The following is a 23814-nucleotide window of genomic DNA, read 5'->3' on the forward strand; positions in this document are numbered from 1 at the left end:
AGATAAAAGCAGCCTAAAAAATTAAAGGTGCCTGACAGCTGCCAGCTTTGATAATGCTTTCCTGCAGTTGTGGTAATAGTTTTTCTGGCCTCAACTATTAGAACAAATTAAAACTTCTCAGCTTGAGTAACTAAGTAGGCTTTTTTTTTAAATTGTAGTTTCTAATAACTAAAGCCCCTACAGCAGTGACTAGATGGACAGAGAGAGCAAAGAAGAGAATGTTAAGGGTTCAGAGTCTTTACTTGGGTTTTGCACTTAGAATGGAATGAAATTATTTCCCATTAGAAACCTTACTTTTTCTGTTTGTTTATCAAAATGAGTATTTACGAAAAAATTAACTTGGGCAGCCTAAACCAATATCTTGTTATTGAAAATTCTTCCCAGAATGCTTCCATTTTTATTATAGGTCCTTGGGAAACAAAAAATTGCAAATATCCAGAGGCAATTTATAATACAATTTTAGTTTTTTATTTAAATGTTGGTTACAGAAACAAAAATGATCACCATTCTTTGGGGAATTAGATAAGGAATGGATTATTAAATATAAATCAAATATTAAATATATTGTAAATTCCCTATATGGGTAGAATAGATTTGTCTTAAGTATACATTAGGATACCTTCAACTTTTAAAAAAAAATAGCTTATCACTAGATAGTGTTCTGGAATAATTTATCTTACATCAGAGGTCAATGAACTCTTTCTGTAAAAAGCCAGATAGTAAATATTTCAGAATTCGAAGGCTTTGAAGTCCCACTAAACACTTATTGTAGTATAAATCAGCCATAGACACTATGTAGACAAATGGCACAGTTCTTCTTATTTACAAAAATAAGTGATGGGCCACATGTAGCCCAGAAGCCGTAATTTGCCTACTCCTTTTCCTTATGAATCGGTCACCACTAGATAGCCTCCAAGAAATCCAAAGGGTAAGGACTAAGACTAATGTTTCTCCAAGTGTTTTCTGTGTACTACCTGACAAGAGAGTCCTGGGAGTCACTCCACTCCTAGTACATCAGAATTTGTGGGGTTGGGACCATGGGGCTGGAAATCTTTTGTGTTTTTGTTGTTTGTTAATTTACAAGCTAGTATCTGAGAACCACTGGTTATGATTGCTGATGACATTCAGCAACAGATATTTATTGCCCTGTCCCTGACCACTCATGCTAGAGTTACCACAGTAAACAAGCTAAGTAGAAATCCTTGTCCCCATAGGACTTTTTTAACAGGGTTGTTCTGGCTGTGTCGAGATTATAGTCTATTGGAGGAGAGTGTGGAAACAGGGAGATCATTTTGGATGTCATTGCAAAATTTTGACAAGAGATTATCATGGCCTGGACAAAGCTGGTAACTGGTGAGAAGTGGCTGGTTTCTAGATATATTTTGAAGTTAGAACCAATGGATTTTGGTGATGGTTTGGATATGTGTTATGAGAGAAAAAGACAAATCAAGGGTGACTGCAAGGCTTTGGGCCTTTTGAGCTGGAAGAATGGAGCTGACATTTATCTGTGAATGTAGGTAAAACTTAAAAGAGGCTATCTGAGGTGAATATCAGAAGTTTAATTTTGAGCTTGTTAAGATTAAGATGCCTATTAGATATTCAGCAGATGTCAAGTAAGGAGCAAGGTATCAGAGCTGGAATTTCATGGTTGGGGCTTAGGCTAGAGTTATTTGGGAGTTATTAGCATATGGATAATATTTAAAGCTGTGAGCCTGATGACATCACCAAGAGAATGAGTAGAGAGAGAGAGACAAGAAGCTCTGCAGATCCCAGGGCTGTGATGTTGAAAAGTCAAGAATATGAGGAGGAACCAACAAGAAGAATGGGAAGGAGCAGCACAGGAGTCAGGAAGAAAAGCAGGCAGTGTGGTACCCTGGAAGCAAAGGAAGAAAATGTTTCAAGGAAGCCAGGAATGATCAGCTGTGTCAGATGCTGCTCATAGTTCAAATTATTTGAGGACTGACAACTGACCATTGGATTTCAGAAGGTGGTAATTGGTGACCTTGACAAGATCAGTTTCAGTGGAGTGATGGAGGTGACAGCCTCATAAAAGTGGATTCAGGATAAACTGGGAAGAGAAATTGGAAGCAACGAGTATGTCCAACTCTTTCAAAGAGTTTTGTTCTAAAGGGAAAGTGAGAGATGAGGCAGTAGCTGGAGGGAGAAGTGGGGGAGATCAAAGAAATGCTGCTGGGAAGGAAGTGTTGGCTAGTATAAACTGTTCATCCCTGCCAAGGGACAGAGAAAACAGCTCTGCTGGTAACTGGAAACAGAGTGTAGGCTTTTGCCAGGTACCATCCATTATACCCAGCAGTCAGGTATAATCTTGACTGTAAGATATACTACCAGAAAATAGAGTAATCAGATATTCTTTATACACAGTAGGTTGCTTATCAAGAAAGAGTAAAATAGAATTACTTACTTAGAATGCCTGCAAATGTGACTACTGCCTATTTTCTGTCATTTTTATACTCTGTAAATGATCTGACATTACAAATACCTTTGATATCAGTAATAATTTTTCCACTCAAATTTGTCTTACCAGTTTTATTCTGTACATTTATTCTGTATCTAAGACACGTGATTCAAAAATGCATATTTTAAATTGGAGATGGAGAGAAACAACTTCACTTTGTGCAATTTGAATTCTCTCATCTTGCTTATTTTTATACTTTTTAGCATTAGTCAAATTAGTAAGCTCTATTTTCAAAACAGACTATTCTCTGTTCAGTAGAAAAGATTATTCTTTCTAGTTCAGACATGAGTTGAGTAATTTTAAATAGACTTCATGTTTGCAGGTAAGTGAACCAAGTGAAAGTGAAGCATGTCATTTTATTTCTTAAGAAAGTAAAAATATATATAATCTGTCACCTGTATCAGAGACCAAGCCCATAGGCAAGTTTCTTTAACCAGTGTTACCGCTGCCTGTGAATCTGAAAAGACTACAGCTTAATCAGTAGAACCCTCCTTAGCATATCAGGATATCAGAAGGGTAAGGACAAAGCAGCCTTTTTTTTTTTGCCTGTGGTACATTTAGGTAAATTAAAGTGCTTGTCTCCCACTCTCTCATCTGGAAGAAATTTACATGGAAGTTTGAATAGAAAATAGGGAAAGGGGGAAGAGGGGACTGCTTTTACCATTCTTCAATGAAAAATTAGGAGTAGTTTTTTAAAAAATTACTGTTTTTGCTTCTCTTTTGATTTAGTCATCCTGACACTATCCTGAATTATAAATCTCACAGATTTATTTTCATACCCATAGTGTTACTTTTTAATGCTCTAGGAATGTGGGTTGATCTGTCCTTGTGACTTCAGTCAGCGGTGGGAGGCAGCAAGGAGCCAGATTCAGCTTATGTAGGACTCCAGCTGCTTGTCTCAGACACACACACACACAAAAGTGTCTATTTATGAATATAAATTGACCTAAAACAAATTATTAAAGTTTTTTTAATAGAATTTTATTCAAACTTCTGCAGTTTTATTAGACCAGAAGGCAGCATAGTCCTCGTTCACAATCCACAAGTCCACAGCCACAGACCTGTAGCTGATACATGGTAACGAAGACTTGAGAAACAGTCTCATGTTCTTGAAAAGGCTCATAATGTAAGTGAGCAGTTTTGATGCTTAGACTAAATCCCTATCAAAAGAATAGCCTGCTTATAACTCTGTGCTGAATTGGATTAGGCTTGCCAAAATAACATCTAGGAAACTGGATCTGTTCATACTTCACAGTTATTTTATATGCGTTATTTTAATTAAGTGTTGTTGATGATAGAATATCTAAGATGTATGGAAGATAAACTACCTATTTATGCTTAGCAGCAGAATATGCTAGCACAAGTATGTCATTTTGTGAGCTAAATTAGTTTAATACTAGTTGGAATTAAAATATGTTAATCAAGAGTGTCTTATCCACTGGGGTGTCAGTAATGTCTGATGGAGATTTTCATGAAAAACAGAAAAGAAACTGAACAAATTAAGATATATGAATTGTAAAGTAACTTTGACGAAATTCATTTGATGTATAATTTATGCTTCATTACTCTTCTACAGAAAACTCATGAAGCATCTCATAGAATTATAAAAGTAAAAACATGTGAACAGTTTTACTCTATGAACGATGGCTGAAATGAAATGTATAAGCCACAAACTCATACTTTTTTCAAAATAATATTCTCAATATTATTTATTATTGATAGCATATGACGTCACTTAACATAATCAAGAAAAAAAGATTTACTTCTAAGTGAATTTTTCAATAGCAAAATAAAGAACAGAAATCTATATTGGAAAATCATATAAAGAGAACTGAACTAACTAAAAAAATGTTAGTTTTTAAAAGAATGTTTATGCTTTGGGTAAAATCTCATAGTGAACGTATTTTTATTACCTTTTCAGGACTGTAAATAAGTCATTATAACCTTCCATATTTATCATTTTAAAAAAATATTTGGGGAATTTCTCCCTTGAAACTTTGTAGAATAATTTTTATATCACAGAACTGTATATTATTACCTGTGTCTACTTAGTACATGAAAAATATCAGAAGATTAAATCTGTCTAAAGCCATATTTTCACAGAACCAAGTAAGCTAGATATTTGATCTTTATATAATTAATATAATTACTGAAGAAACCCATATTTTTCCTGGCTATGTATCACTTTGTACCTTGTGTTTTTGCCTAAATGTTGATGGAAGCAAATCACTTTTTACCAAATTTCTTACAAATTTTTAGACTAGAGATAGCTATGTACTAAAGACAATATAATGTTAAGAAAGAAGAATGTTCTAAGTGAAGTAAGCCAGAAAGAGAAAGAAAAATAACAGATATCACTCATATGTGGAATCTAGAAAAGAAAAAAAGGGGACACTAATGAACTCATCTACAAAACAGAAGCAGATTCGCAGACACAGTAAACAGTCTCATGGTTACCAGGGGAAAGAGGGTAGGAAGGGATACATTTGGGAGTCTGAGATTTGCAAATGTTAACAACTATATATAAAAACAGGTAAAACATTTCTTCTGTATAGCACAGGGAACTATACTCAATATCTTGTAATAACCTTTAATGAAAAGGTATGTGAAAACAAATATATGTATGTATATGCATGACTGGGACATTATGCTGTACACCAGAAACTGACACATTGTAACTGACTATACTTCAGTTTTTTTTTTTTTTAAAGGAGAATGTTTAATACTCACACCCAAATGCTGAGCCTCTTCTTAATGGAAAGAAAACATGTAAGCTAAAACGTGTTTCTGAGACCCGAGGATTACAGCTCTGTGAATGTATTTCAGTCTAGAAACACTAGGGTCTCACGTGTACACCCGGTACAACATGAGACAGACAGCTGAGGTGCCCTGTATGGAGCTGGCAGTTCTCATGGCTGGCCTCTGCTTCACAAAAGATCAGTGAGTTACCAGACTTTTTTTTTTTTTTTTTTTTTTGCCAAATTGTACATAAATTAACCTGACATGCTTCTCACCAAAGAATGGTTACTGAATACTGCTTCTCTGTAAAACTGCCTAAGAATCATTATTTTCAACCTTGACATCTCAGAAATAGTAAAAGAAACCTGAAAGCAATAGGAGACAGTGAAAGATCTTATTCATCTAAATTGTAAATTCTTTTATATGTTGTTGAAATGGATATTGTCATTATAACTCAGTATCGTCCTGGGATCGCCAACACTTTGTTCCTTACCTACTCTTACTAGGTCCTTTAAAAAGATATAATTTATCTTATATAAGCAAGCTGAATTTTCACCTCTACACATATAAGCATTTTCTCACTGGACAACCGGATATACTAGGCCAATACTGCACCTTACTCTTTGCAATATCAGTAAACACTACCTGTTTTTAACAGGACACATAAATTGGCCAGGTGAGATTTTATATAAGGAAACCAAACTTTACTACATCTTTTCTGATTTTTAGAGTCTTTCGTTAGTGTTGTGCATTCACTCAGATCCAGCTATGGAACCAACCAAATAGTTACTGAATGCCACTCTGTACACTCTTAGAATGTGCTAACTGCTCCCTTGCCTTCCCCCTGAACCTCATTATAAGTTACCACATTCTAAGGAACAGTTGGATTATAATAATGCTCTTCTAATGATACTACATCCATGTACCACCATTCCTCACCCATCTTGTGTTCCCTTTAAGCACCTGACTTAAAAACAAGTAAATGGACTAAAGATGACATATATTATCAAAACTCTACCAAAAGTATTGGAGAAGAGAGAGAGAGCTTACTACATTTATTTTATTTCCGCTTTCCAATTCCTTTTAGTCCTGGGGCATCAAGAGCACATGCTAATTAGTGCTTTATATGCAGATTAACTTGCTTACCTGAAATACCACTGCCTTTTCAGCTTTTCAGGGTTGAGTGGTAGCAGGGGTAAAGAATTTTGCATTAAGTGAATGGTTGCAGAGTTGCTGGGGGGCATAGGAGGATGTGCCAAGGCAGGCAACTTGTTTCTGGTCAGTTGGACATAAAAATGAAGTATGTGTACCTGCCTTTATTCTATAAATATATTACTGTAGTAGGATGTTATAGGTAAGAAACTAAAATGTAAGAAAACTAAAATGACAGTTAAGAAATTTGGTCTTTTTCTTTTACATAAAATAAGGAGGTTGACCTAGTTAACTCTTAAAAACTTCTTGCTGTAAAATGTGTCAAAAAGGCATATTCAGATAAAATTCTGTCAGTCAGATTTTATTATGACTGTACGATGCAGAACTTGTAAAACTTCAGTTGGATAGTTTTGTGAAGAAGTCATTTTTTTAAGCATGTTCATTTTTTAGATTGTTTTCTAAGTTCATATTTTCTTAAACTTGATAATTGTGTACTTCTTTGTAACTTAAAGATATTTTTTCAAAATTATAAGCAAATTTCACATGAATAATTTTGTCCTGAAAAAAGTTCAGTTACTTTAAATTAGGTAAATCTTATATAATTGTATATTGTAGAACATACCTCAGACTTCTAAATTTTCAGAAGCATAAACTGACCTAAATGTTACATTTGTTCATTTTAAAGAAGTTAGTATCATTCTTCTTTTCACCATTGACGTGTTCTAAGTCATGCTCATAAAATAAAATGTACTATATAGAAAATGCTTGTGTATAAAATTGGCATTTTAAAGAAGCTTTTATTTTTTAATGATTTTAAATTTTCTTTATTATCAATTTGTTCTTAAAGATCAGGATTTAAAGAGTTTCTAAAGCCATGTTGAAGTATTTTTAAAAAGATATAAGGTGATTTATACACTGCTAAAGCAATTTTTAGGATTCTTAGAAATACCAGTTTTATCTTATGGATGGATTACCTTGACATTAAGATAGCTACTTGCTCCTATATGGTCTTGTGTTCTTCCTTCTGAAGTGGGTTTCCTTCCTATCAAGGCACACGTTACACTGCAGTGTGCTGAATTCTCTGTGATAATAATGTAAACAAGTGCCCAGGTAGTGGAGGGAAGGAGCCTGTAGAGATTCCTTAAAGAGGAAGTAACAATTAAACTGTCCCTTGGAGGATTAGTAGAAATTTCCTTGGCAGAGAAAGGGGAGTTCAGAATAATCTCAAGAAATATTCTGGTATTGATAAGTTATATTTATGTTTTCTAGCAACTAGTTAAAATGTTAGAAAATATTAACAAAGTTAGCATTTGAGCAGTGTGTCATTTATGATGTACACTTTAATCACATATATATAAAGTTAGGGCTTAAAATAGTTCTTATCACCTGTAATTACAGGATAAATTATTTACAAAACAGTTCCATTGTTCAGTGGGGAGGGGGTCTGGGATCTTCAGAGAAGGAAAGATGGGGAAGAACTGGTCCCTTCTAATTCTTAGGGAATTGAGGTAAAGCACTAAGGGTTTATGAAGATCAAAGAACAGGGAGACTGCTACTTTCCACTAGCAGAAATGGCAAAGAATAAAGGAAAATATCTCTTAGGAAAGCAGAAGTTTAAAATTTCATAAATAATTCTTGATATAATGGAAAATAATAATCTTTTAAAATTGAATGCTGTTCATTCTGAAGTAACTTACGATTCTAAATGGTATGATCTCTTCTCTAAAAGACTACTTGGAGGAAATGAGCTGGACGTTTGGTTTATATTTCTATTAGAGATTTTTTTCCTTTCATTTAGTCATCAAATATTTATTGATTTTCTGGCTTTGTATATACATATTTTTTTTACTTTGGGTTATCCCATTCATTCTCAGTAGGTAACTGAAACATGTAGAAATGAGAATTTATGCCTATAAATGTATTGCCACATGTCTGAGTACTGACTGTGCTGTTCAGTTCATCTCAGATATTATAAAGAACATTTTAGTCCACGAATTTTGCCTAATTTGGAAAACTTTATAAAATGCATAGCCTTGATTTTTCAGTCATTCATAGCACTACATGTTCTCTCAAGTCGGGATGATGTAATATGACTTCTAAGGGAAGGCACCAGATTGAAATATTATTTTCTTTGGGTTTTCATTGGTACTTGCCATTTGGTGAAGAGAACATTCTATTTCTTTCAGATCAGTGGACTGTAGAAAATATTTTTCCAGAAAATTGTTTCTCATATTAATTACAAGACTGTGAACCTTGAAAATTCCTAAGCACAGGGCAGTGATCTTTATCTGCTTTGTTCACTATATGTCCAACCACCTAGAACAGTGCCTTTGTCGGTGTTAAATAAATATGTGTTGAATGAATGAATCTGTAGCACACCTTTTAATAGATACATGCCACTTTTTTATTCTGTTGGCCTTTGATCTGAATAAAGAGCACTATTATTTATCTTTTTCTTCTACTAGGTTTTTCTTTTTCTCTGGAACGCATGGGAATAAAAGTTTCTCCAGCTTCTTGAAAAAGATAGTTTGTGCCTTAGGAGGGCATACCTATACCCTACCCCAACCCCATCCCCACACACTTCAAATATTTATTGCTACTTACAGTATGCTAATCTTTGTAATTAAAGGTAATACTAGAAATAATTAACACAGAATTATGGGGTCTTTTAATTATTATTTCCCAAGAGACTTTTGAGATCATCTAATTCTCTCATTTTAAGGTTGAGAAAACTAAAGCCCTGAAAGGTTTTTAGTTTAGGGTCTTCTACTAATTAGTGGTGGTGCAAAAACTAGAATCCAGGCCTTTGACTCCCAGTCAGATATTTTTCCTACACACATTATAAATAACTTTTTAAGCTCATTTTTCAAGGGGAAGCCTTTTCCATTTAAAATATTGATTCATCATCCGGACACCTTCAAGCAAATATTTTGATGCCCAAACTATTAAAAAAAAAAAAAGTTCTCCAAATATAAAGAGTAAACAGACTTTCATAGCTACGGGCTTTTTTGAAGATCCTGCTCTTCCCAGCTTGTCCGCACAGAGATTACTGCCAGGTCTGTCAGTAGACGTACTTTGTATTATTAATAGGTAATCTCTTAGATAAGCACTTTATCATAAAAGAATTTAAACTTGTTTCAATATCTTGAATTATATTTGAAAGCAAATTGACTTCTGAACACTGAAAAACAAATGTTAGTAGAATATTCTGTTGCTAATATGAAAACTCTTCTGGGTTCTTTTGCTGTGTCTGTACCTCAGTAAGTAGGAAGTTGAGGACGTACATGGTTAACTAGATAAATTAGGAATCAATCTGAATATTGAGAGCTTATGTTATAACAGCACTCATTTGATATTAAAGTGCTTTACCCATAATAATGTTTATATTTTAGGGAAAAGTAGGTTTTTATCTAAGCTAGATTTGGGTGGTATTTTTTTTTTTTGCTTTAATTTTCTAACTATAGATCCAAAATATAAGTGGTTTTCTCTTTTCTTTCTTTCTTTTTTTTTTTTTTTTTTTTTTGGCCAAAAAAATATTTGAACTTCTTGGAGGAGGGCATACAAGAGGAAATAAATTAAAAGAGAGACACTCTCTCTCTCCCAATCTTATTCTAGAGGGTCCTGCAGGTTCCCAGCCACCACATGCACAACCTTTCCCTCTCAATAATCCCTTCCCTTGATGAGGCCTCATGGTTGGATAGGAGACAATCCCATTAAAATACATTTATTCACAATGCCATTGATTAGAGAAAAAATTTCTCTTTTCAAATAGTCCATTTATATTAATACTATAACATTATTTTACATTCAGAGGAACATACAAATCTCAAATGCTCTATTTCAAATAAGGTACATTTCAGTGTTCATTGATATTTAGTAATGTTTTAATGTAACTTCTACCTTGTATTTTGAAGTGATCTTATTATAAACAGGGATTATTAGTAACCTATTTTTATTTCTCCATGTTTCAAAAAGTAAATTGATACTGTACTTTGACATGACATTTAATTATCAAATTTTTTGGATGAGTCCAGAATTTAAAAGACAGTTTCATAAATGAAATTAGGTGATTGGGAAAATAGCAAAGGGGAGTTGTGAATATTGAGATAAACTTCTAGTTGACAGTATAGTTAATTAATTAATCTAATTTAGAGTAGAGTTTCAGAAATGATCAAAGAGACAACTTTGATCAAATGTGTGAAAACTAAACATTTTTTAATGTTAAAACTGGAAAATCCACTTAGGTTTTATCAGCTAAAGGTGACAATTTTATCTGAATAACCTACTGTTTATGTCCATTTAAAGTAATCTCCTAGAAATACATTAACAGATAAGAACACAGTGAGCAAAAAGTCATGTTACTTAATTCTAAAGTTCTTAATGGTTTGTAAGACCCTCCAAAAGATATTACAGAAAAGTCTATACTGCATCAATTTGTTAGGATTTTATTTTTCAGGTGCTTCTTTTAAAAGAAAATATGTGTAGTCATGAATTGCAGGCCTAATTTCTAAAATATTTCTAAAATTTCTAAATATTTGTAGAAAATGCATTATAAATGTGGAATTTAATTATGTAAAGTACTGTAGATTTGGCTTGCCTAAGCCTTTAGTAAGTTGATTCTTAATTTATATTAATTCATTCTTAATATTTTACTTAATATTTCAACCCTTTTGAATTGATAATTTGCTTATATTACATGTAATTAATATTACATGTAATTATATATAATTATATATATTATAATTAACCAAAACTATAAAAATGGAATATTGAATAATTTTAGGAATATACTTTTAAAACATTCATGCCCAAATCTGAATGATCAGAAATACTCTCCTTCCACTCAACATTGGACAATCATTAAAATGATACCTTTAGGATATTTTTCAGACAGTTTTGGCACTAAGTCATCACATCTTAGCAGCCTCCAATTCATCCAACAAGATAAATTGACTTCAGTTTTAATATAAGTCCATTTTTTTCTGTTGTTAAAAGTACACACCTCATTGTCTGCTAGGCTCAAAATATGCAAAGAAATTTCAACTTTAAAATTTATAATCAGTTTTGAATTGTAGCAAACCCTTAAGGAAGGAAAGTCAAAGCTCTTCTAACCACAAATGACCCATGGAAAAGAAATTTCTTTCCCTTAAACAGAACTATGAAAGAAAAGATGAAGAAATTTGGCAGCTTTAAAATTACTAAAGGAAAGCAATAACCAAATTGGATAATTCAATCAAAAATTTATATTCAAAATCTAAATTGTATAATGATGTAGCCAGTAATCCTCTTCATAAAGTCTTCCTGAGAGTCAATTGCCTGAATTTCTTAATCTTACTTTTGCCAGTAAGATAGCATTATCTTAATAATACACATTTTAAAAAATATTTTCTACAGTTAACTTTAGTCATCTTTGATATTTTTACATTTTCTTTGGAAAAATCTTCCAGGTATTCTACAGAATAAAAAATAGGATGGTAATTGTTCTTAAAAGCCTTTATTCTACTGAAAGAACCACATTAAGGAAGTAAATTGATTTGTTTCATGTAATTCTAAAATTCTTTTAAGTAGTTTATTTTCAGATCTGTATTTTACATTGTATTTTGTTTGTTTGTTTGTTTCGTTTATTTTACTTCAATAGCCTTTTATGTCACCTCGGTACCCTGGAGGTCCAAGGCCCCCACTGAGGATACCCAACCAGGTAAGATTTGTGTGTGCTACTTAAGTTTGGTGCTTTTTTTTTTCTTTTTAAGAATCAGTAAAGATCTTGAAAATGTCACAAATATTTCCTACCTATAAAAATGTTAAATTATCCTTCATCCCATTTAATGCTACTTCTAATGATATACAGTCTACTTCAAGAGTTGGCAAACTACAGCCCATAGTTTGGCTGAGTGTTTTTGCAAATAAAATTTTATTGGAACACTGCCATACTCATTCATGTATTGCCTGTGGCTTCTTTTCCACTGCAATAGCAGGTTTGAGTGCTCATGATGGAGACCATATGTGGCCTGCAACCCTAAAATATTTACTGTCTGGACCTTTGTAGAAAAGTTTGCTGACCCTTAGAGTCTACCATATACTTTGAACCTAATTTTTGAAATATGTTTAATTTTGGTACATGCGGATTATACTCTAAAGGATGGCAATAAAATTTTCTATGAACATACTTCAGTTTATTTTTATATGACATACTTTCAGTAACAAGGCTGTAACATTCATATCAGTTTTGCCCAATTATAGTGGCCTATCAGGCATATAATTAGCTGCTTCTAGAAGGGTTAGATCTATTAATAGTTAATGATAGATCATGCAACTATTTTTACCTACAAGAGCTCTGAGATTTCATAAACGTTTTCCTCAATAGTATATCGGTATCATAAATACTTATTTGCTAAAGAGAACAAAGCACAATTGTTACTTGCAAGTAGTTTATGGTTCAGTTTTAGGATACACCGTGCAAGTGTGTGTATACATATATACATGAGTGTATATGTACGTATGTATATGTATGTATTTATATATATATACATATATATGTATACAAAACACAAGAAGAAATTACATGCTTAACCATATGGAATATTTATATCAAGATAATTGTTTTGTCACTTTCCTTAATTCTGATTTTTGTATACCTCATCATTTTCCCAGCTCCAAAGTAACCCTGTTACCACAGTAAATTCTTTTTCATTCTTTTTCTATTTCCGCTTCCTTCCTGACCAAAAACAGAACAAGAAAGCTGTGCTTTCTTTACAGCACATTGGATAGCAATGGAGTTCTAACTCTTGCTGAAATTACGCAGTGTCCCTGAAGTGTCCCAGTTCCTGGTCTTCTCTGCATCTAATGCACAGCAAGGAGGGCCAGCACTTACATTCACCCCCGGGGAGAACTTTAAGCTGGCAGCAGTGCAGGGAGTCCACACATTAGCAGCTGGAGGAGTTACCTCCTTCACACTGAATCTACATTCAGTGCATAGGGCGAGGGGAACATGGCATGAAGTAGGAAAGGGAAGTGTTTCAACATAAAGAAATTATATTTTCTCTGTGGGTGAACCTGTATATGGTGACAGTCAGATCTACTTATAGATGCCCGAGTTCTTTAAATTTCTTTTTTAAGGACAGAAAGTTGTATCTTTCACTGGAATCTTCATGGTGTCTCAGATATCCTATCCAAAGCTTTGTATATTTCATAGATGTAAGAGGTTTGTAAAAATCTGAATTGGGGAAATGTGAATTTCTTGTTCAAGTATGTTATGTTTCTTAGACAAGTATATATATGTATATATTCCATATGAATAATGAAAATTGCATGGAATTATTGGAATTGCATCCATCTGACATTGTCAAAATGCCTGCTATGTTTGTGATACTAAGCTATGTTCCATATCTAAAGAAACTGTTATAATGAAAAGATGTACTTTTAGGAAGAGGAGTAGGTTGGTGGGGGGGATGTGGAATTGTACATCTAGATTGTTTGAAATTTTTTTAAAGAACAAGTATATAATGCCCTTGGATTTTTAAAAAAGGCAATTAAAAAATTCAAAGTAATACAGAGTTATGACATAGGTTCTTTTTTCTCAAGAACTTTAAACAGTCTTTACCTAATTATATTTTGAAACAATTTTACTCTTCTCTGAGTGGCCTTTTTTGCTCCCCTCCCCATATACAGTTAAATCTCATTAATCCAAATATCTATCTTTCAAATTTTGTAACACAATAGCTTCTCTAGAATTTATAATTACTAATGATTAGACTATAGTTTTTAAGTTCTTCTGAGATGGTTTTCATGGTTCTGGATTAAATCCACAATGAGTTATATATAGGACTGGGTATTTGGAACCTAGTATATCACTATGCCTAGAAAATGCAAGAAGGGATAATAGTACCTAAAATGATGAAAGGAAAGTAAAATTACAAAAATATGCAATATAGCAAAGAATAAATATCTATAAGAGAACATATGAAACACAGAAATCACACTGGAATTGGTTCAACTATCAGAATAGCTTGGTGGTATTAAGCATACATGACCTGGAGGTGTTTATCCTTCTCACAGATAAAATGTTTAATCTGAAAAATTCACAACGTTCATCCAACACTATGCTAAGGAAACCAACACAGCCAGAAGCACAGAAACTGTCAATGAGTGACATCAAGAATAAACTAGTGTTTGATTGATCCTATAGAATTCTGAGAATTTATACTGTTTCTCATCATTCCTGAAATTCTGTAAACAGGTGTGTGAATTGAAGTAACATAGGTAATAATGCTGTTGATCATTTTATATCCTAAAGCTGATTTTGACATTCTAAAAGCACACTACATCTGACCATTCTACTGAAACTCTCAAAAATATTTGTTCAATAATAGACAGATGAGTGGTTCAATAAATTATATTATTTCCAAATGGTGGAATAGTATGCAGCTATTAAAAGGCATGTTGTAGAATTAAATTTGCTATGGTAAAATGTTTATGATCTATTATCAAATATAAAAAAGGCACAAAACATATCACCTTTGCTGTTATCACTGTACAAACTGAGTTCCTCCACTCAGCTCCTGACCCAACACACACATACACATGTCAACGCAAGGGCCGTGTCTGTATTTCTGTTTGGTAGGCTTATAAGTAATTTCTTTTTTTATTTCTATATTTTTTAAGTTTGCATTCAACAGGAACTTCATTTGTGTTTAGATAAAGATTATTAATTATGTACATAAAGATATTTTATTCTTCTGGATATTCAATATATAAGATTATTCTTTCTTAATATTGAATCTATAGTTCATACTACACATGATAAAAGGATAATGAATGTTAAGGATAGGCAAATCTTAAAGAGACCTTTCTTCACTTTCCAGATAGGGAACAATCAGCAGGTGTTTGAGCAGAAAAAAAAAAATTGTTGGCACATTTACTCATATACTGAAAATAAATTTACAGTATACCCCCCATATAACCAAAGTATCTATATTTTAAACATACTACACTTACTCTTCCTTACATATTCTGTTTTTCAGAATAAATGGTATTTAGCATGTCCTTTCCCAATAATTGTTTGCAAAATTGTTAGTGTTGTTCATGTGTGAATCTGACTTTTATTTAACTACATCAATATGAAAACAGAAGGACTTCAGCTGCAGCATGAGAACTATGTTTTATACGGAATAAATAATAGGGGTCTTATAGCCAAAACTGTAAAGGAGATGACTGTAGTAAGTGTCTAACTTTAAAAGTTAAATATGCCATACCTGCTTAACATAAACTAGTGATAATATGAAAGCGTACAGTAGCCTATTGACCAGTTTAAAATATCCCTTTCTGTCACTGGGTGTTTTCTGTTGTTGTTGTTATTGTGATAATTACACTGTTAAAGTATTTAAATTACTATTTGAAATACAATGAAATACAAGGAAAAGTGTGTTATTTCCTTATGACTTTGAGTTATGAGCATGTCCTGGGATATATATCTTTTCTGGTTATTTTCTACCTTTGTAGGAGAAAGGAAATTAACAAATTCAAAATGTCTGGCAAAAAAGAAATTCATTCTCCTTCCCAAATGGAGAAAAGTTTACAAAGTGAATCCTATGCAGTCTTACTCAATTCAAGTTAGAGTTATAAGAGCTTTCTGATACAATATTTACTTCCTTTGCTAAAACATATCTCATTATCTTATAGCCATTTTGTCACAAATATTCCCTTTTTGGACATAAGCCAATACAAAAAAGATGCATTACTATATATGTGATTGGAACCTTCATAGGGCTATTGAGAAAAATCTCTCTCAGAAATATTCAATCATTCAACGAATACTTGAGGTCCACTATGTGCCAAACACCTTCCTCCATGTGGGGATACGTCGGTAAACTAGTGCAAATCCTCTCTTGTGCAGCTGGCATTCTACTGCAGCAGTGCCCAAAGGGACTTTCTAGGATGGGGGAGATGTGTGTCTGTAGTGTCGTTTACAGTAGCTGTAATACTCTGAACACCTTTGAGCACTTGAAATGTGGCTAGTGTAACAGAGGAATCTCTAACTTTATTAATTTTAAAATTTAAATAGCCAAATGTGACAAAGGTTACTAAATTGGACACTGCAGCTACAGTGGTTGAGACACAGAAAAGAGAACAATAAGTAAATATATATGTCAAATGGTGATGTGCTATGGAGACAAAAATCTCTCTACACTGAATGTCACATTTCTATATTTTAATATCTTTTATATTGGTACTGCCTTTTTACAGGAAAAAAATGACATGTGGTGTTGTTTGCAGAATATTAATGTGTCCAGCATTTTAGGTCCAAATGCCAGCAATGCCCAGAAATGTATGACTTTGAGCAAGTCACTTAACCTTTCTGGGCCTTGCTTTTCTTACAGGTAAAATGAGAGTGGACTCAGGTATTTCTAAAATCCCTTCTAGTTCTAAAATTTCTTGATTATATGATTCTACTTCACTTCATGTAACTTGAGGGGGCCCATTAAAATTTTTTGGGAGGTCAAAATTGTTAATTGAATTATATAAAAGGCATTAATAAATTCACTGTTTTTATCATCACTGAGCATTTAGTATCTGTGACTGTATATATGTGTGTGTGTGTATATATATATATACACTTATATATAAATAGTATTCAAGGAAATATTTATCAGAATCTTAAGTTCCTAAGTTCAACATACACTGTTGAAATCATATGATGAATTCTTTGTAAACTGAATAATTTTTAATGCAGTAAAAAATTCCTTCATTTAATTATTAAATTAAAAACATTTAATAAAATTTCATATTATTTCATTTATTTTAAATCCTAGGATTTAAGGCTTATCTTTAGGACTTTTGGAACATGTTCATCTAATTTGAAGCTCTGGCTCTGCTACTTACCAATAGTATAACCATGAACAAATTAACAGACTTACTTCTGTATTAAATCCCAGTTTTCTCATCATCAGAAAGGATTTATAATAATAACTTCATGAGATTATTGTCTAAGCATTGAATAAAATAATAAATATAAAGAGCTTAGCAAAATTCCTGGCACAGATGTACTGTCTCATAAGTGTATATTATTATGTTTGTTATTAAGCATCTTCATCATAAGTGTTATTTTCTCTCTCAGAATGAAGGTCTTTTACACAACAAAGAATGTGTGCCAAAAATTGTGACTAGTTAATAAACAAGTCTGAATGGAATATATATAACATGTGGGCAAACACGAGAATTATATCAACCCACAAGATGTATACATTTATTTTTCCTGATATTAAAAGTGTAAGTAATCTAGCAGTCATATCTTTTGATGCACAAAACCATCATCTGGTCATCCTGAGATGGATTAAAAAAGGTTTTAAAAGTTAAAGATTTAACTTACCGAAAGACAAACACTGGTGACTAAAGGGGTAAGTTTAGGTAAAGACACTCATTTTGAAAGACAACTTGATGTTGATTAGTATTTTTATAGGATGATGCTATATTTTTAAGTGATGAATAGAACAGAAAGCCTCGTCTGATTGTTCTGATATTCCAAGATAAACAAGAGAAAGTAGAATTTTGAAGAAAAAGATATCTAGTGATAAAACATGGTGTCACCAATGAGACTTAGAAATTCAGAGAGTATAAAACTCAAACCACTCAGAGACTTAACAAAGCAAGAACTTCAAACTCACAGTTGAAAATAATGTTGATTAGTTATATATTTTCAGTCTTCCTCTTAATTCACTTCTTTATAATTTTTCAGGTGTTGACCACATCTTTCTTCCTGAAACTCCCCTCATGCATTCTGAAATGTTGGTCTTGGTTCCCTTGCTAATTTCATACCTATTCAGTTTGTTTCCTTTCCTACTTCTTCTTGCTATTTTAAGAAAATTATATCTTTGATCTTTTTTCTTCTCACTTTTTGAAATCTGTTGCATTCTTATGACTTTATCACTGATGATTCCAATCCTGTGTAAAGTTGTCCAATGTAAACTATTTCTTTTATTCCATCAATAAATATTTATTTCTGAGCCAGTACGCAGAGATAGTTTCTGCACTCTCTGAGCACAGTCTTTTGGGGATACAGAGAAGAAATAAGCCATGGTCATATTTAAGTTCTATAAAAGTGAGCTATAAGATCCTATAAAAACACATAAAAACCCTTACTTCCCCTGAATGCTTTTGAATGGTAAAACATTTGGGGATGCAGGGAAGGGTCATACAGAAGCAGCAGAAAGGAAAAAATGGCCATTGTGGTTATATTGAAAAAATAAATACATTGAGCAAATAAGTAAGAGGTATTAAAGATAATGATGAACAACCATATGGCAATAAATTGGACAACTTAGAAGAAATGGAGAAGCTTCTAGAAACATATAGTCCATCAAAACTTAATCTAGAAGAAATAGATCATTTGAACAGACCAATCACTAAAAGTAAAATAGAATCAGCAATAAAAAATAAACCCTCCCTGCAAACAAAAGTCTAGGACCAGATGGCTTCACTGGGGAATTCTATCAAAAATACAAAGAAGAGCTCATTTCAGTCCTTCTCAAACTCTTTCCAAAAGATTGAAGAGAATACTTCCAAACTCATTCTATGAAGCCACCATCACCCTGCTACCAAAGCCAGACAAAGACACTACCAAAAAAGAAAACTACAGGCCAATATCATTGAGGAACATAGATGCAAAAATCCTCAACAAAATATTAGCAAACAGAATCCAACAACACATAAAAAAGATTATACACCATGATCAAGTTGGATTCATCCCAGGGACAGAAGGATGGTTCAACACACAAAAATCAATCACTGTGATACATCACATCAACAAGAGAAAGGACAAAAATCACATGATTATCCCAATAGATGCAGACAAAGTATTTGATAAAATTCAACACCCATTTGTGATAAAAACTCTAACCAAAGTGGGTATAGAGGGAATATATCTCAAAAAATAAAAGCTATTTATGACAGACCTACAGCCAGCATGATACTCGATGGTTAAAAGCTGAAAGCCTTCCTGCTAAAATCCAGAAGAAGGTAAGGCTGCCCACTCTCACCACTTCTATTCAATATAGTATTGGAAGTCCTAGCCACAGCAGTCAGGCTGGAAAAAGAAATAAAAGGAATCCAAACTGGAAGAGAAGAGGTAAAATTGCCACTATATGCAGACGACATGGTACGATATATAGAAAACCCCAAAGGCTCCACACAAAAACTACTGGAGCTGATAAAAGAATTCGGCAAGGTAGCAGGATACAAGATTAACATACAGAAATCAGTGGCATTGCTTTACACTAACAATGAAATACCAGAAAAGGAAAGTAAAGGAACAATCCCCTTTAAAATTGTATCCAAAAAAATAAAGTACTTAGGAATAAATCTGACCAAGGAAGTGAAAAGACTTATTATACACAGAGAACTACAAAACATTGACTATGGAAGTTAAAGATGACTTAAACAAATGGAAAGATATTCCATGTTCTCAGATTGGAAGAGTTAATATTGCTAAAATGGCCAAACTGTCCAAAGCAATCTGCAGATTTAATGTGATCCCTATCAAATTACCCTGAACATTTTTCACAGAACTAGAAAAATAATCCTAAAATTTATATGGAATCACAGAAGACCCAGAATTGCCAAAACAATACTGAAGAAAAACAATGAAGCTGGAGGAATAATCCTCCTAGACTTCAGACAATACTACAGAGCTACGGTAATCAAAACAGCATGGTATTGGTTCAAAAACAGACATACAGATCAGTGGAACAGAATAGAGAACCCAGAAATATATCCACAGACTTTTGGTCAATTAATCTTTGACAAAGGAGGCAAGAACATTCAATGGAATAAAGACAGTCTCTTCAGCAAATGGTGCTGAGAAAACTGGGCAGCAGCATGTAAATCAATGAAGTTAGAATATTCCCTCACACCATACACAAAAACAAACTCAAAATGGCTTAAAGACTCAAACATAAGACAAGGCAATTTAAACCTCTTAGAAGAAAACATAGGCAAAACATTATCTGACATAAATTTTAGCAATGTTCTCCTAGGGCAGTCTACCCAGGCAATAGAAATAAAAGCAAAAATAAATAAATGGGCCTAATCAAACTTGCAAGCTTTTGTACAGCAAAGGAAGCTGTAAGCAAAACAAAACGATCACCTACAGAATGGGAGAAAATATTTGCAAAAGATGAAACTGACAAGGGCTTAATCTCCAGAATATATAAACAGCTCATACAACTTAATAAGAGAAAAAAAAAAAACCCAATCCAAAAATGGGCCGAAGACCTAAACAAGCAATTCTCCAATGAAGACATACAGATGGCCAATAGGCACATGAAAAAATGCTCAGTATCTCTAATTATCAGAGAAATGCAAATCAAAACCACAATAAGATATCACCTCACACCAGTCAGAATGGCCATCATTCAAAGGTACACAAATGATAAATGCTGTAAAAGGTGTGAAGAAAAGGGAACCCTCTTCCACTGTTGGGGGGAATGTAGTTTGGTGCAGCCATTATGGAAAACAGTATGGAGATTCCTCAAAAAACTAAAAATAGACTTACCATATGATCCAACAATCCTACTCCTGGGCATATATCCAGAGGGAACTCTAATTTGAAAAGATATATGCACCCCAATGTTCATAGCAGCACTATTTACAATAGCCAAGACATGGAAACAACCTAAATGTCCATCAACAGATGACTGGATAAAGCTGTGGTATATTTAGACAATGGAATACTACTCAGCCATAAAAAAGACTAAAATAATGCCATTTGCAGCAACATGGATGGACCTAGAGATCGTCATTCTAAGTGAAGCCAGAAAGAGAAAGAAAAATACCATATGATGTCACTTATATGTGCAATCTAAAAAAAAAAAAAGACAAACAAACTTATTTACAAAATAGAAATAGACTCACAGACTTAGAAAACAAACTTATGGTTACCAGGGGAGGAAGGGGTTGGGAAGGGATAAATTGCGAATTCGAGATTTGCGGGTACTAACTAACATATATAAAATAGATAAACAACAAGTTCATACTGTATAGCACAGGGAACTATGTTCAATATCTTGTAGTAACTAATAATAGAAAAATATGAAAATGAATATATGTATGTATATATTATAACTGAACTATTATGTTGTACACCAGGCATTGACACTAACACTGTAAACTGACTATACTTCAATTTTAAAAAAAGGATTACAAAATAGGTTGAAAAATGACAGTTCTCTGCTGCATCCCAATGATAACAATTAAGGAAACATTCTGATCTGGATATATAAATTCTTTCATACCAAATTTTCTTTCAAAATATTTGATATTTTTAACTAATTAGGTAAGGTTTTCCTGCTTTGAAGTTAAATTGGTGAACCTTTATAGAAATTCTCGCCAATTTGTCAGAATTATATGTCTATGTGTATTCATGTGTGCTTCATAGGCTCAGTATGTTGAAATCATTTATGGCTTGGTCCAGCTCTAAGGGCTGCCCATGTAATTATTAGAAACTTAAAATTCATTATGTGTCCAGAATTGCACCCCTGCATAAAATAAACCCTGTCTGTCAATCTCTACCTTTTTTCAGTTCTAGTTCTTTTTTCCAGTCAGCCAAATTGTTTGAACTTATTTGGAGTATTATTTTTCTTAATAGTTTCCTAGGGAAAATATGACTACCAAAAGTAATATTCATTGGCCGGCTGGCATTTTAGTCCTGCTGCTACCATACTCCCCAGTGAGTAAAATAATCTGTAGAAATAACTTACATTTAAAAAGCCAAATTAGTTATTTTAGTACCCTTGGTAAATTAATTTTGGTGAGAGGCATTATACTTCTCAGGAAGAAATAGGACAATTTTGGCCTAGATTTTTGTTCCCCCAAAATGCCAATTTTGTTGGCCACAAAATTGGACTAAGTAGAATCTTTTTAGAACTAAGAAATTATACTGGATGTATAGACCTATTAAATTCATAAATGAGTATGAAATATAAGAAATCTTGTGAAATACTCCAATGCATTCTGTAATTATAGAAATTTTTGGAGAATTGTTTAAGTTCTTATTTTATAAATAGTTACAGTATTGCTTTTTATTTTGTTTTACTTAATATGCTAGGCACTTGGAGGTGTCCCAGGAAGTCAGCCATTACTACCCAGTGGAATGGACCCAACTCGACAACAAGGTGACTAAAGTAAAAGTGAAATTGATGTGCAGAATCTCAAAGGAAATCCTGTTTTTTTTTTAAGGAAAATTTCACTTGTATAGATCTTCCATAATTATACCAGTTGCATTTTTTAAGGTAACATGGCTAAATGGTTATACTTTCAGCTAATTCTTAATTATGCATGATACTGAGGGCAGTGATAACATAAACAGAGTAATTAAATATCCAAAATCTGTATTTTAACTAGTAAGTTCTAAAACCTTTTCTATAGCTTCTAACAAGTGAGACCCAAAGTGATTATATGACTTGTGACTTTTCTCTGCCTGTTTCAGATAGAGGTTTAATCCACCTGAAAGATAAGCAGGAGGAGACAGGATGCTAAGCAACAAGTGACTTACTTGATAGTTTAACAAACCCAATAATCAGGTCCTTCCATAGAGCTATTTAGGTACCACAAATTTATGTGACTCTGTTATACTGTTCCAAGGAAAGAGGAGTGAATGATGTGAGAGATATAATTCAACACAGAATGGGAAGAATATTTCAAGACATTAGTGGAGAGTGTGAGTAGATAGTGCTAAGAGGTAGAAAACTGGCCGTGGGAGCCAACATGAGGCGACATCAGTGGTCCAGTCCCTTAGTAAATGACATGTAACACCAAGCAGAGAGGAGGCTGTAGCCTCTGGTTTAGCACTCGTGCTCATTGCATTGCTAATAACATCACACTTTTTTTCTGTCCTTAGGGCATCCAAATATGGGTGGGCCAATGCAGAGAATGACTCCTCCAAGAGGAATGGTGCCCTTAGGACCACAGGTAAATAAGCAGTGCAGGAAGCTAGAGGCTGAGTTTTTTGCCTTCATCTTATGCAAACAAACTATATTATGCTGGCTTCTATTATATACATTAAAGGCTTAATATAACATGATTGTTAGGCTCTTGAGGACATATTGTCTATGATATGTCCAAATTGATGTAACAACAGATCGTATTTTAACAGGTGCTATCACATATGCTTTTGGTACACTGGAGAAAATACATTGTGTAGAAATACATTACAGTAATTATTATAAAAAAGATAAATATTACCCTTTTGTTATATTGAGGAAATATGAAAAATTGTAGCAATTATTATAGAAGATAACTGTGTAAGATAAATAAAATAAAACCCAGTTGACTGAAATAGTAAATAAAATAAACTGCATAAAATATATTTCTGTCAGTCTTTTAAAGAGTGCCATTGACAATTTTGTATATACTATCATATTTCTTTACAGAATATGGAAACAGTAGAGAACCATTTA

At 33.1% G+C, this 23814-nt stretch overlaps 1 protein-coding gene across 2 annotated transcripts in view; it reads left to right on the top strand.

The window, feature by feature from the left end:
* The window catches only part of SSBP2 (single stranded DNA binding protein 2), a 249894-nt gene that overhangs the window by 180031 nt on the left and 46049 nt on the right, over positions 1–23814 (top strand). For both annotated transcript variants that reach the window (XM_031674398.2, XM_006197620.4), the window contains 3 exons: positions 12006–12065; positions 22464–22530; positions 23256–23326. In XM_031674398.2, coding sequence (XP_031530258.1) covers positions 12006–12065; positions 22464–22530; positions 23256–23326 — 198 coding nt within the window. The remainder of the gene's footprint in view (positions 1–12005; positions 12066–22463; positions 22531–23255; positions 23327–23814) is intronic.

The sequence above is a fragment of the Vicugna pacos genome, chromosome 3 (assembly GCF_048564905.1).
Source record: "Vicugna pacos chromosome 3, VicPac4, whole genome shotgun sequence".
NCBI lineage: Eukaryota > Metazoa > Chordata > Mammalia > Artiodactyla > Camelidae > Vicugna > Vicugna pacos.